The sequence below is a fragment of the Ochlerotatus camptorhynchus genome, unplaced genomic scaffold (genome assembly GCF_037179485.1).
Source record: "Ochlerotatus camptorhynchus isolate MF236.1 unplaced genomic scaffold, CSIRO-AGI_Acam_v1.1 ptg000379l, whole genome shotgun sequence".
NCBI classification, from domain to species: Eukaryota; Metazoa; Arthropoda; class Insecta; order Diptera; family Culicidae; genus Ochlerotatus; species Ochlerotatus camptorhynchus.
This window is the reverse complement of record NW_027040867.1, coordinates 4,028,473-4,041,898: the sequence shown is the minus strand read 5'-3', so window position 1 is coordinate 4,041,898 and position 13,426 is coordinate 4,028,473. Positions and strand designations below refer to the sequence as shown.

The 13,426-nt window shown below is 38.5% G+C and overlaps 1 protein-coding gene and 1 long non-coding RNA gene across 3 annotated transcripts in view; one reads left to right on the top strand and one right to left on the bottom strand.

Moving 5' to 3' along the window:
- The window catches only part of LOC135710379 (uncharacterized), a 163,238-nt gene that overhangs the window by 100,808 nt on the left and 49,004 nt on the right, over positions 1–13,426 (bottom strand). The window contains exon 2 of the long non-coding RNA XR_010518416.1: positions 7,376–7,412. This is a non-coding gene — a long non-coding RNA (uncharacterized LOC135710379). The remainder of the gene's footprint in view (positions 1–7,375; positions 7,413–13,426) is intronic.
- Positions 1–13,426, top strand: part of fusl (fuseless) — a 46,988-nt gene that overhangs the window by 32,559 nt on the left and 1,003 nt on the right. The window contains exons 1-2 of one of the 2 annotated variants that reach the window (XM_065232925.1): positions 1,176–2,004; positions 13,188–13,340. In XM_065232925.1, coding sequence (XP_065088997.1) covers positions 1,462–2,004; positions 13,188–13,340 — 696 coding nt within the window. In that variant the 5' untranslated portion in view covers positions 1,176–1,461. Of the gene's footprint in view, positions 1–1,175; positions 2,005–13,187; positions 13,341–13,426 lie in introns of those variants that run through there. The other variant, XM_065232924.1, reaches the window with a different exon arrangement.

Genomic DNA, 13,426 nt, shown 5'->3' with positions numbered 1-13,426 from the left:
CCACTACACTACCGGCGCTGCTTCACCTTCTACTTGTGCTAGGCTTTTGCGCTTCTGAAGAGACCGCTTTGCCGGCTCTCAACGTAGTATCCTAGATCCACGTCCACAGTTATTTATTGAGAGCTTTCTATGCCAACCAATGCAAGAATTTGTGTATTGCGTGGCAAGCTCTATGCCCAGGGAAGTCGAGAACAGTTCTAACCCGGACCGGGAATCTAATGCGCCGTCTCCGGCATGGTAATACCTTGTCTTTACTGACTAGGTTTTCCGAAGCAAAAAAAACTTTTCACCACGTAAGCTCCCTTTTTTCACTGGGTGCACTCGAGTACGTTCTCCGATGAATCTTCAGTCAAATCACGGCTCTGAGGTACCGAAATTTTTCAAATTTTATCAGGAAAATACTAGTATTGATCAATCTATTTTTGGACATTTCTAGAAATTGACTGCATTCGATTTAACAATACGTTCATTCATGGTATAATAGAATGAACGATGCACCAAAGTGCGTTAACATCTCTACTTGTAATTGTTTGTATTCTTATCAATCCAATTTCAAGCCGATATTTTGAATACCATTGTGTTCTAGTATCAGACGTTACTTAAAAGGCCAACTTTTCACAACAAACTAACAACAGCATCTAATAGAGGTTTCTAGCCGTTATCTCTAGACACCACTGATTATTTGCGTATATTGAACCCTTGTAATGTTCAATCAATTCAATGTGGTAAAATTCAATGAAGTATTCTCGGTAATTTGATTAGAAAAAATCAAATATTGCCGACGCAATAGTAGTCATCGATAGTGCTCTAATAAGGTAGACACAAAAAAAGCATCTTCTTTATCTATTTGGTGGGTTGCTCCTAATCACGCCCACGCGTCTGTTCAACACGTGCATTGTTTTGTTTATAATTATCATGCTACCGTCTTATCATCTCAAAAGCCGCAGAATCATTTTTTTGCGAATCCCATCAATCAAGAGCAATCACCAATGGGCCAAAGTAACAACTAAACCACACTCAGAACAATCCAGACGCCAATACTTTAATAGATAGCTGAAGACTCTTATCTTGAAAACAATTTGCATAGCTGCATGCTTAAATTTATCACCATATAAAACAGAACGCCTGACGCTGAATATATCCCATTCAAGGGAAGATTGTCTCCCGATCTGATTCTATAAACAAAGAAACTTATTTTGCAGCACAGAATAGAAAAATGCTGAATTCCACCGTTTATTGATTATAAGTAGCAAAACTTAGTGCGTACAAAAGGAAATGAATCGGATCAGGCAGTTTTACCGAGCAAGGCACCCGGAGTGACAAACTTAAACGAATTACCTAATTTAGTGCCAACGTGTTTTCACTGTACAAAGCAAAAGTGTCTGTGTGATAATATTCATGCACTTGCATTCCAATAGTTTTATATGAAGAAACCCTCCGAACGACACAAGTCGAAACATTATGCGGGGCAGTATAGTTGGAATAGAGGATGGCCTCAGCAATCCAAAGCCCGGCAACATGCACGGGATGCTGCTAGAACTACTAGACAACCTGTTTGCATCATTCATCGTAGGACCCCTCGTGGTCGGTTATTGGCGTGGCACGTGGAATCTAGCTGGCGCATACATTTATCCATCAGATCTTCCAACTAGTCTTTTCATATCGTTGTCCATCGGCATAGTAGGGCACCTCATATTCAACATCTTCCAAGGGACCATCCGACGGCACCTAAATGCCGACAAACATCGGTTACTGTTCTTCATCGGATCAAGACTGTACACCGAAATCTACGGCACGATATGCGTCAACACATGGCGCGGAGGATGGGAGATGATTAATCTCTACACCACACACGACGTAGCCACTGTCCTAGTGATTACGCTAGGTTGTGCTCTTTTACTGGCAATGCTGAAAGGCCTACGTAATATCACAGCATCACCATTTTACGTTGTCAACGACCACCGGCGAGAATACTTCGATGTTCCAACCTATTTCAAATTGACGGTAAGCAATAAATTAGCTTTAATTGATCTCAAACTGCGACGTCATAGTCTTACCAATTTGTATCCAAGCTTTCAATGAACGCACTTTTATCATTGCCTAATTAAGCTGCAATTATGAACGCTAATCGGAGAATTATTGGCCTTAGAACTGTTTTCGCTTGTAATGAAATACGGCAACCGGAACTTCCAATTTATTTCCCATTTCACATAGAGCTACAGATAAGGATAGTAGGTATTAACCAAATAGAATATTAGTTTCAACAATGCTAATTTGCTCTAAGAAATACAAAATCATAGGCCACATAAGGTTTTTTTTTTCTCCTTGCATAAACCGGATTTCAGCCATATGTATTATTCTACTGGATGAATAAGTGCTGTTTTTTTAAGTAGCCAAATTGGCTAAAACTAAGGGATGCCAAATGACGATTAAAGCGTGTACGTACAGAGGTGTACGTACGATTATTTGCAAACAAATTATGTTGATAAATATGATGCTTGCGATCCACACTTGAACTATCCGTGCTGAATGGTAAAATGCTGAATAGATTAACCGACATGTTTCTAACTCTTAGCGAGAAATGTAACAATGTATTACCACAGACAACCAGACGTAACTAGTTGAATAAGTTTTTCTTGAAAACATTGTTCCTAAAAAATAGGACATTAGTAACGAGCTTCTCGCGGAAAACAAGCTTGTATGCTTAGTCGCAAAGAATGTTGCATGCAAGGTAAACAGAATTTATAGAAACGTCGATGAATATCCAGAATGAAGAGCTGTTTGTCTACACGGCGAATGAGAACGACCCAAAGTTGAGTTTAGTTCACTCATAATCGCCAAAAGTGCAGGAAGTGAGCGATGAGTAAATTTACTGAGTGAATCCAATGTCTACTTTTCTCATATTCGGGAAGTTTTTCCTCGACAAACCTGAAAATTCATGAGGCAAATTTACTCATCACTGAGTTCCTGCACTTTATGCGATTTATGAGTTAACTAAAACGTTAACTTAACTTAACGAAAACTTAAATTTGGGTCGTTGTCGTTGTCAGTCGCCGTGTATGCTTTACCTTTTCATTCTGCGTTTCGACCCTGTATGAAGACTTTTTTTTTGGTTATTGAAGGTTGCCGCTCGTTCTTCTATAAATTGCAACTATGTTGAACTCCTTGAATTTTGTTTTGAATGACTTGTGTCTAGTGCAGCATCTTTTTCAAAAAGGACAAGCTGAAAGCGTACACACTTTTTTCCTTGATTTGTTTTCCGTCGATCTTGTTTTCCGTGCTGAGCGCCAATGCTACCGACGCCAGGGAGGCAGCTCCCACACCTGGACCCTACTGTCGACCCATCTATTCATGAACCGGGGACCAACGGCTTTGATTTCCTTCCGAAGGAAGGCGTGATCAGAGATGTTATGCCTCAGAACATCCCGGCGGCGCCGACTGGGATTGAACCCAGGCCTGCTGGGGTGAGAGGTAACCACTTAGAAATACTTAATCTTACACGTGACGGGATCCATTTTTGACATAAAGGATGAGACGTAAGCAAACATGTCATGTAAAATTAAGTGCGCCGAGACTGAAAAGTTCGAAAGTACGTTTGATTGAGCTGAATTTCGCGTCTATTATGAATCAATTTTATGTCAAAATTGACGCTCGTATATGTCAGTCTCAAAGCACCTAAATTTACATCAAGTTTTCTAAGTCGAATAATGAACTTTTCAGTCTCGCAGCACTTAATATTACATGACATGTTTGTTTACGTCCCATCCTGTATGTGAAAGATGAATTCCGTCATGTGTAAAATTAGGTATTTCTAAGTGTGTATGTAGGACAAACCAAAATTGACCACACTAATAGGGCAGACCAAATTTGATCTACACAGCAAAAAAATAATTTTGATATCACATCAAAGTGGATGCACTACAATCATGTCGAAAATTTCATGTAATTTTTATGACCACATAAATAAACAAATGCAGTAAAAGCAGCGTAATGTCAGTTCATGCATTGTATTAATGATAATTTTGTCCTTTTTAGCAAGTAATATTACACCATATTTTCGACATGATTGTAGTGCATCCACTTTGACGTGATATCAAAATTATTTTTTTGCTGTGTAGAAACTTTTGATAACACACAGTTTTGTCGAAAAAACTAAGTTTCTATCTCTTTTTTTTTTGGAATGTTATATACAAATATCGTGAAAAAATTTACCTTTAAAAAAAAACACGTTTGGAGTTCTTTTGCAAAAATGAGCGCCATGTAAAGTTCATAAAGTGCCAGAGAGAGAAATCAATGTATAAAAAGTTACTGTTGAAAATCCGATTTATCAGGGGTCGAGAAAATGTTTTCTGCAATATTAAGGTGATGCAATCCAGCGTCCACAAATCATAGGCACTTGCACTGCCACTTCGAGTTTTATAGAGAGGTAATCTCATACACTATTGCGATTTCAGGTATTTCATTTGCATTTCCATATTTGCCGGTTGTCCCTTGAAAAATTCGAAGTGACATCAGAGCTCAGGCTGCTGGATCTTATCGCCGTAAAGCGTTGAAATACTCCTTGGAAACCTGGAAAAATGCTCTTTCACTGCTAAGCTACTCAGATTTACTGTCCTGTCCGTATTTTTTAGTCAGAGGAGCGAAGCGACGGGCAGCGGTCTAGAATAAACTTCTAAAAGAAGATTCTAAAGAAAAAGCATCTAAAAGAAGCTTCTAAAGAAGGTTCTACAAGTAGCTTCTTAATATTCCTCTTTTGGAAGCTCATTCTAGACGATTGTCTGTCGCTCCACTCATCTGACTAAAAACATGGGCAGGACAGAACACCTGAGTAGCTACGTAGTAAAATACCATTTTTCCAAGGTTTATGTGGTGTTTACATCTGTGTTAATTTGCTAACGCTAGTGTACTAGAACTGTACTAAAAAGTAGCCAGCATAATGTAAACAGGGCGTCAGGATCTACCAGCATTTGCTCCAGTTGATCTCGTTTTGTATATATTAACGGTCAACACAGCAAAAAAAAAGAGCAAAATTTTACTCTGTTGTTGGAAAACTAATCCTGCTTTCAATGAATTCAATTTGATTTCTGATTTCTATGCTTCTCACGCTGAACGATTTGAGTTCAAATCTCACCCAGGACAAGTCACGAATGACCTAAAATGTGTTGAGCAAAACAATAATCGTTAGTCAACGACAGATAAAATTAAATTAAATTTGCAACAAGACAATAGCAGAAAAACTTGCAGTTAAGTTGCTTTTATTTTGAAAACTAGTGAAAGCTTGATATGATATCAGACTTATTTCGCAATTGGAATCAAAATGAATTTGTCATTATGATAGCAACAGCAAACTTTGATATCGATTTGCTTTCAATTTGTTTACCGACTTTGCTTTTACGATGGGTAAGATTTATACTTGCAAACAATTCACAACGCTTTTTAATAAAGGTGTCAATTGTATCGCTTGCGAAGGCTATAACCAAATATTATAAATTAACAATATGGTCCACTTATCCCCACTATCCCCAAGATATGATTTTCCACGACACTAGCGCCACCAGTGACACGAAAGGTGACAAGTACACTGTAAATTGAGCGCTTATCAGTGGACAGCTCAATATCAACAAGGCTATCGAAACTCACAATTGAGTAAAATTTCACTCAGTATTGTGATAAAATAGACTATAATTATTCACCATAGCGGACAATGCACTACTTTTCCAATGATTGCACATAAACGTCCAGTTCACAACACTCAACTTTATCGTTTTTGTTTTGACGTATGATGAAGGAAACTAGTAACTAGAGCAACAATGTGCCAAACGTAAACAATGACTTGTGAATATAGACTCATTATCGAAAACCGACAGCAACATCTGAGAGAAAGTTTGCTCTATCGAATGTTATAGCTAGTTAGTGTGAGCGTGTTGTAATTCGTGAACAATCGACGCTAAAATGCATTGTTTACGTTTGGCTTGCATGTCTTTTTCACATGTTGGTGAACTCAAATCTGTGTACACGGCCACTCAGAATAACTCAGACAGAGAGTCACTTCTACTCAGTTATATGAGAAACTTCTAAAAACTGCAGTTTTTAGAAATTTCTCCATACTACCTCTGAGTAGAACGGTAGAACTGACTCTCTATCGGGGGTATTCTTAGTGGCCGTGTAAATCGATTACCCAAATTAGAGTTAACGTTTTATAGTGTGTTGACAGTTTACTCCTGTCAGTTGTCGATCTGGAAACAAGATGAGGCAACCAAAATTTGAGTTCAGTTTACTGATAATCGCAAAAAGTGCAGGAACTCAGCGATGAGTAAATTTGCCTCATGATTTGCTGTGGGAAACCTCAAAAATATGCCGAAAATGATGAAAATTGACGAAAATTTTACTCAGTCTAGGAGTAGTACCAATAGACTGAGAGAATCCAATCTTTACTTTTTTCGGAATGGGTTTTTTTTTTCATGGAAAAATTTGGAAAAACATGAATAAATTTACTCATCGCTGAGTTCCTGCACTTTTTGCGATTATGAGTAAACTGAACTAAAATTTGGGTAGATCTTATTGGCCCACATGCACAATCAGAGGGATCTGAAGACATTCGAAAACTCGAATTGAAAGTTGTTGAATGCATCTTCGAAATTCCTTGCTTCACTGACGGGTGCTTGTTGCGAGGGACTAGGGTCGTTGAGGATTGAGAGCACCGCAAAATGTGCGAGTGACACAGATTTGGCCCCCAACTAAACGTACGATTGATGACAGCCGAGCCAGAATCAAGTTCAATGATTGATGATTGTTCGAGATCGAACGGCGAGTTCCGACAAGCTGAACAATACCATTCCACTTTAGGGAAGTTACGCAATGCTTTATGTTGTGAGGCCGACAGGCCGACAGCAAGCTTTTCCGTAGATCATTATGGCGAAGGGTAGTGAAAATTCTTCTTCTTCTTCTTCGCTTTTTAAGCTTATTGCATATTAACTTATTGCGTGCTCTCAACTTAGTGTTCTAGATGCACTTCCACAGTTATTAATTAAGAGCTTTCGATGCCCGTACCATTTTTGCATTGGTATAATTGTGTGGTAAGTCCAATCATACTTCTATGCCCGGGGAAGTCGAGAAATTTTCCAACCCGAAAAATTCCTAGACCGGACCGGGAATTGAACCCAGCCACCTCTAGCATGGTCTTGCGCCTTTACCGACTGATTTTTCCTGCGCCTTTACCGACTGAGCTAAGGGAGGTTCAACCCAAATAGATCCATACAACAGAACCGGGAATTCAACAGGCTTTCCATTAGCGGAGAAAGTGGGTTATTTTTCCTCCACTAATGGAAGGCTTCTATGATAAAATTTATTTTCTATTGAATACATAAACACTCACCTATTAACACTGAAACAAAAATAGTATCCAAGAAGATCTGAAACAGAAGAATATAAATTATTATAATAGTTATAAAACATATACGTACATTGCATAAGTATGTGCATAATTAGTGATTAATAATATAATTTGCAGCTACATTTCGCCCAATCAAATCAACTATAAACCAATAACATTTCATCCATAGGTACATATGATTATCATGTGGTTTTGTATAAAAGATTTATAGTAGGTAAGCAAACTTTACAACACCCTTATTCCCCCTGCTTTTTTATATTTGTATTTAAGCCCCCAATAAAGGGTGATACGGTCAAAATTTGGTCAAGGGAAAACGCGTGTAAATCGGTGAAATCGTTTATTTAAAAAATCAAATTAAATTTCTTTTTCAAGTTCAATTAGTATAAAATTCAGGAAAAATATTCAGTTAGGCTTCCGCTTTTCCAAATCCGAATTGCCGGGCCTTACGCTTGACCCCTGCCATCAGATTTTGTACAGCCACCTTGTCCACCTTCTTCGCCGCAGAAAGCCAGTTTGCCTTGAACTGCTGCTCGCCCTTAGCAGTTTTTTTTGGTCTTCTTTAGGTTCCGCTTGACAATAGCCCAGTATTTCTCAATTGGGCGGAGCTCTGGCGTGTTGGGAGGGTTCTTGTCCTTGGGAACCACCTGCACGTTGTTGGCAGCGTACCACTCCATGGCCTTTTTACCGTAATGGCAAGATGCCAAATCCGGCCAAAACAGTACGGAACAACCGTGTTTCTTCAGGAAAGGCAGCAGACGTTTATTCAAACACTCTTTCACGTAAATTTCTTGGTTGACAGTCCCGGAAGCTATGAAAATGCTGCTTTTCAAGCCACAGGTACAGATGGCTTGCCAAACCAGATATTTCTTTGCGAACTTTGACAGTTTCATGTGCTTGAAAACATCTACTACCTTTCCCCTTCCTTTTGCCGTATAAAACTCCTGTCCCGGAAGCTGCTTGTAGTCGGCTTTGACGTAGGTTTCGTCGTCCATTACCACGCAGTCAAACTTTGTCAGCATCGTCGTGTACAGCCTCCGGGATCGCGCTTTGGCCGTCGTATTTTGTTTATCATCGCGATTTGGAGTCACTACCTTCTTGTAAGTCGATAGTCCGGCTCGTTTTTTGGCTCGATGCACGGTTGTAGACGATACACCCAGCTTATTTGCGGCATCTCGGAGAGAGAGGTTAGGGTTTCGCTTGAAACTACCGGCAACTCTCTTTGTCGTCTCAGCGGCTTTCGGTTTTCGATTTCCCCCCGATCCAGACTTCCTGGCTGTCGACAAACGTTCCCCAAACTTTTTAATTACATTTGTAACGGTTGATTTGGCAACTTTTAGCGATTTTGCCAACTTTGCGTGCGAGTAGCTCGGATTTTCGCGATGCGCGAGCAAAATTTTGATACGCTGCTCTTCTTGCTTGGACGGCATTTTGACAACTGAAGAGTGAATTCCAAAATCAAAATAGGAGCAACATTCTACACACACACACCTTCAAAATGAGGGGTGTTCAGGTTTTTTAAATGCAAAATTGAAAGAAATACGTCAAGTTGATATTGACCAAATTTTGACCGTATCACCCTTTAACTGTGACAAATTAAAGCAAATTTGGTTGCGATTTGGGTCTACGGAAGAATTTTAAAGTTAGTATGGGAAAAGTATGCGTATGTTAGTATGCGAAACGTTTAAAAAGTATTAGAGATGAACTAGCCTAAGGCTAAAAATCTCTTAAATAAAGAATTAAAAAAAAAAAAAAAAGTTTAAAAAGTATTAAATTGCTATGTTAAAATCCACACATTGACCAACATTGACTTTAAAACCGTCCCGCAAATCCAAATTTATTCAATTTTTCACACACAAATTTATTCAAAGAGCAGCAGGGAACCCGGGATTGCAAAGTTAACCAACCCTACTCAAGTAATACAAATTCATAGATTTAGGTTGATTAATCTTTTATACAACCAAAACCAGTTATACAAAGGTTATTTAAACTGCTAAAGAGCATGCGTGTTGCTTGGATTATCACGCGTATTGCAGGACCAATAGAATGTAACTCTAATGGTGGTAAGCTCCAACCGGTACTATCCTCGGATTAAATCCTAATCAAGACTGTCCGGCTGCTTTAATGTCGACATCAGAGTTAATCAAAACGACTCTAAGCAAACACTTAGCAGATCATCTAAACAGGGACGGTATTAAAAGTTAATCCGAGCTGGAGCTTACCACCATAAGTGACACACTTTGGCTCGGGCAGGACTTATGAACCAGGACAATTTAGATTTCATAAGACACTTATGAGCAAATTTTATAGTTATTTACAAAGTATTTTGCATTTATTTTTTTGTATCAGGTCAGAATTAGGTATTCATTAGTTATTCCGGGTTTTGACTGCGTTTAGATTGCTTTTGGCGGTACAGCAGAAGTGCAATAAATACATTTTAGCCGATGTTGGGATCATCAAAATGGCATTGTTTGACCGTTCAAAACCACTTTTATTTATTCTAGCAGGCTTCTTGGACTGCCCCGCACCTGTAGATAATGCAGATTCTGGGTTTTTACTGCGTTTAGAATGCTTTTTGGCGGTACAGCAGAAGTTCAATAAATGTATTTTAGCCGATGTTGGGATGATAAAAATGACATTGTTTGACCGTTAAAAACCACTTTTAATGATTCTAGCAGGCTGCACTGGATTGCCCCGCACCCGTAGATAATCCCGAGTAGCACACTTTCATCACAATAAGTTACAGCAACTTGTTTATGACTGAAATAAGTCGTATATAAGTTTCTACAATTGATTTGTGACAAGCGTGCTACTAGGGATGCAGATTCGGGGTTTTGTCTGCGTTTAGAATGCTTTTTCTGTACCGCCCGAAGTGCACCACATGCAGTTTTTACGGGGATCATCAAAATGGCATTGTTTGACCATTACACAATAAAAAATATCACAGTTCTGAACATCAAAACAAATCATCTCAAAATGATCATTACTAACGAAAGAATCACAGCGGACAATTCTGAAAACGATAATGCAATTACCATCTTCGATCATTATCATCAATTTTCGTAACTGAAGATTTCCCATATAAGGCGATAATAATTATCTTATCTCGAGATTCCACCCATTTAGAAAGAAGCTCTTCGGCAATGTTGTTTGGATATCTGCCTTTCGAATGGCGAGAAGATTAGTTTAAAATTTTACTACTACGTGTCGCTAGTGTACAAAATGTGTTAAATTTCGAAATGTGCTATATCTCGAGGTCCTAACTAATTGGACAGGTTAGTTGGAAGTTTACTCACTATGCGTCGTGTGTGTGCATATGAACTTCCAAATGAACACCATGAAGGTATGAAGGACATAATGAAACCACATGTTTGTGCCCAGATATTGTTAGAACTTGGTGAACACCGTAATCCACTCAAAAATAGTGTTTTTCCACAATAAGTTCGCAATTTGTTCGAGGTTTTTGTCACAAGCTGCTCCATTTATGATTGTTTAGAGTAAAAAAATGCGTTTTAGACATTTCTAGATAAAAATTTCAAAAGGTCCTATCTGCATTGATCGATTCTCTTCATCGACTTTCTCTTTCGTTACTAACTCAACTGCAAAACCTTTTCCTGTTGTATTTGACGTTTTGGATGCTAGATAAGAACCTCCTTTATCAAACTATACGATACAATTGGCGCGAAATCTGTTTGCATAGCAGTGATTATAAAAAGAGAAAGTCGATGAAGAGAATCGATCAAAACAGATAGGACCATTTGAAATGTTCATGGAGATTTGTGAAAGATTACAAGGGTTGAAAACGCAATCATGCCCTGAAATAAAATAACTCTTTCACTATTGAATTTTCTTGTTGTTCGCCAAAGTTGGTACAAATGTTACAATGTGTCGTCCCAAACACACTTGTACATATAACTCTACGAAAGCACCACCAATTTGTGAGATTTTCGGTGGGAAAGTCTGGCCCTAAATGACCTGCCAGACAAGTGTCAAAACAATGAGTTTTATTTATGCACAGTCGTCGAAAACCTCAAAGCGAAATTTCATCTTACTCGAACTTTTGCCCTATCTTACTCTATACTAGCACCGCATAGTGATAGAATACTGAACTAATATACTCGCCATTCGAAAGGTTTAGGCTATCTGAACACTTTTGCCCAGGACAGCAACTTCCCAGGTAGGCAGGATCTCGAGATATTAAACTTTTAAACTTAACAATCACACTAGCGCTGCAAAGTGTCAGAATTGTGAACTTACATACCAACTAAGCGAAAGGTTTGCGTAATCTGAACAACTTTTCCGAAGAGAGCCACTTCCCAACTGGTTAGAATCTCGAGACATAACTGGAATTGGAATTGGAAGCTTACATGACATCAACTGACGAATCGATCAAGCTCGACCCTCTCCGAATTCCACAAATTGTTCGCTAGGGACAATAAACCAAGTTTGTGCTGGGATTCGGCCATTTTGACTCGCGCTTATTTTTCAAAATGGCGTATTTGATAACATAGCACGAAAACGGTTCATCTAATCGAAATAACGTACAAAGTTGTTGGAAACTGGATTGGCCTTTCAGAAAAAAATGCACACTGTAAAAAATCACAAATTTTGATCAACAATAAAAAACAGTTGAAAACTACAATAGCGAAAAAAAAACTCAATCTTTAATTTTTAAACTTTAAATCAAAAATGCTAACTTTTCTGAAATTGGCCCCAATATCGGAAGCGTATATTTTTATATCACGCTCTACAGAGAGAGGGTGCACGATTATGTGAAAAGCAAAGCATTAGGTGTAGGAAAAACGTGGCGAAATAACTTACAAAGAAGGGGTTACAATTTTCCTAAATTTTACGTGACATAATTTAGGCATTGCCCTGAATGTTCAAATTATATTATTCATATTTTCTGTTGTCATTAGAAGCTGCCTAAATCTAGAGAATGGTTTTCTCATCTAAAGGCACAAATCTACAGGTTGGCCCGTGGAAAATTAGAACTTTTATTTTTGTGGGCTAGTCTGCTCAACAGGCACAATGGATCCAGTATGTTCTCTAAATTCATAAGTCCTGGGTCGACACTGCGGGATTTGTTTGATCATAGTTTCATATTTGGATGTATGCTTATGAAAACAGGGCCCACATTATGTAACCAAGACTCATGCAAGCGTTCATACGAAAATCGCTTCGATTCGACTTCTCCAATGAGACCCCTTCTGATCTGAAAAATTTCAACCTATATTTATTACAAATTGCTCATAGCTTTCATCACACTTTCTTGCCAATCTAAGAAATAAAATCTTTTGCCATTTTATATTTAGTGTGTGGAGAATTCAAGTTGGACATTGCATTAGGTCCTAAGTAACATTGACAGATTCTCTTCGTCGACTTTCTCTTTGCATGCTTACGGCCATTCTCAGCTCTTTTCAGCACACAGATCAATGAAAGAAGATAATATCTTGCTTCTAATACGACAAACACGTCAAGAAACGGTTCTAACGAAAGAGAAAGTCGATGAAGAGAATCGATCAATGTTACTTAGGACGTCAACTTGAATTATGGTTTTCAACTCTGCAGTTTTCAGCTAAAACGAAACCTTCTGCGAGAACCGAAAACCATCTTCCAAAATCTTAGAATACCCCTATTCAAAAAACTAAACATTTTTATTTTCATTCTTCAGTGAATAAATTTTGGGATAAATATCGTGACATACATTTCTCCCCCACCTTACCCCACCATCAGTTCCATGTTTCGAACCAGAAAATGTTACTAATATTAAAATTTCATTTATTCTTCCTTTCAGGGTTCCAAAGAGCCAGGACTGTACGTGCTAGATTGTATGTTTTCGGTGCTAGTAATCGGATCGCTAGTAGTATTTGTGTGGCGAGGCCTCTGGGTTCTTCTAGATCTGAAACTGTTCCCCGAAGATCACGCACTCTCCGCATGGGCCTCAGTGGTAAGTTAATTCAATCTGGCAATCTTTTTGTACCACTGTTCATTGTTGTCGTCGAATCAGACAAACAATATGAACATTGAAAAGAT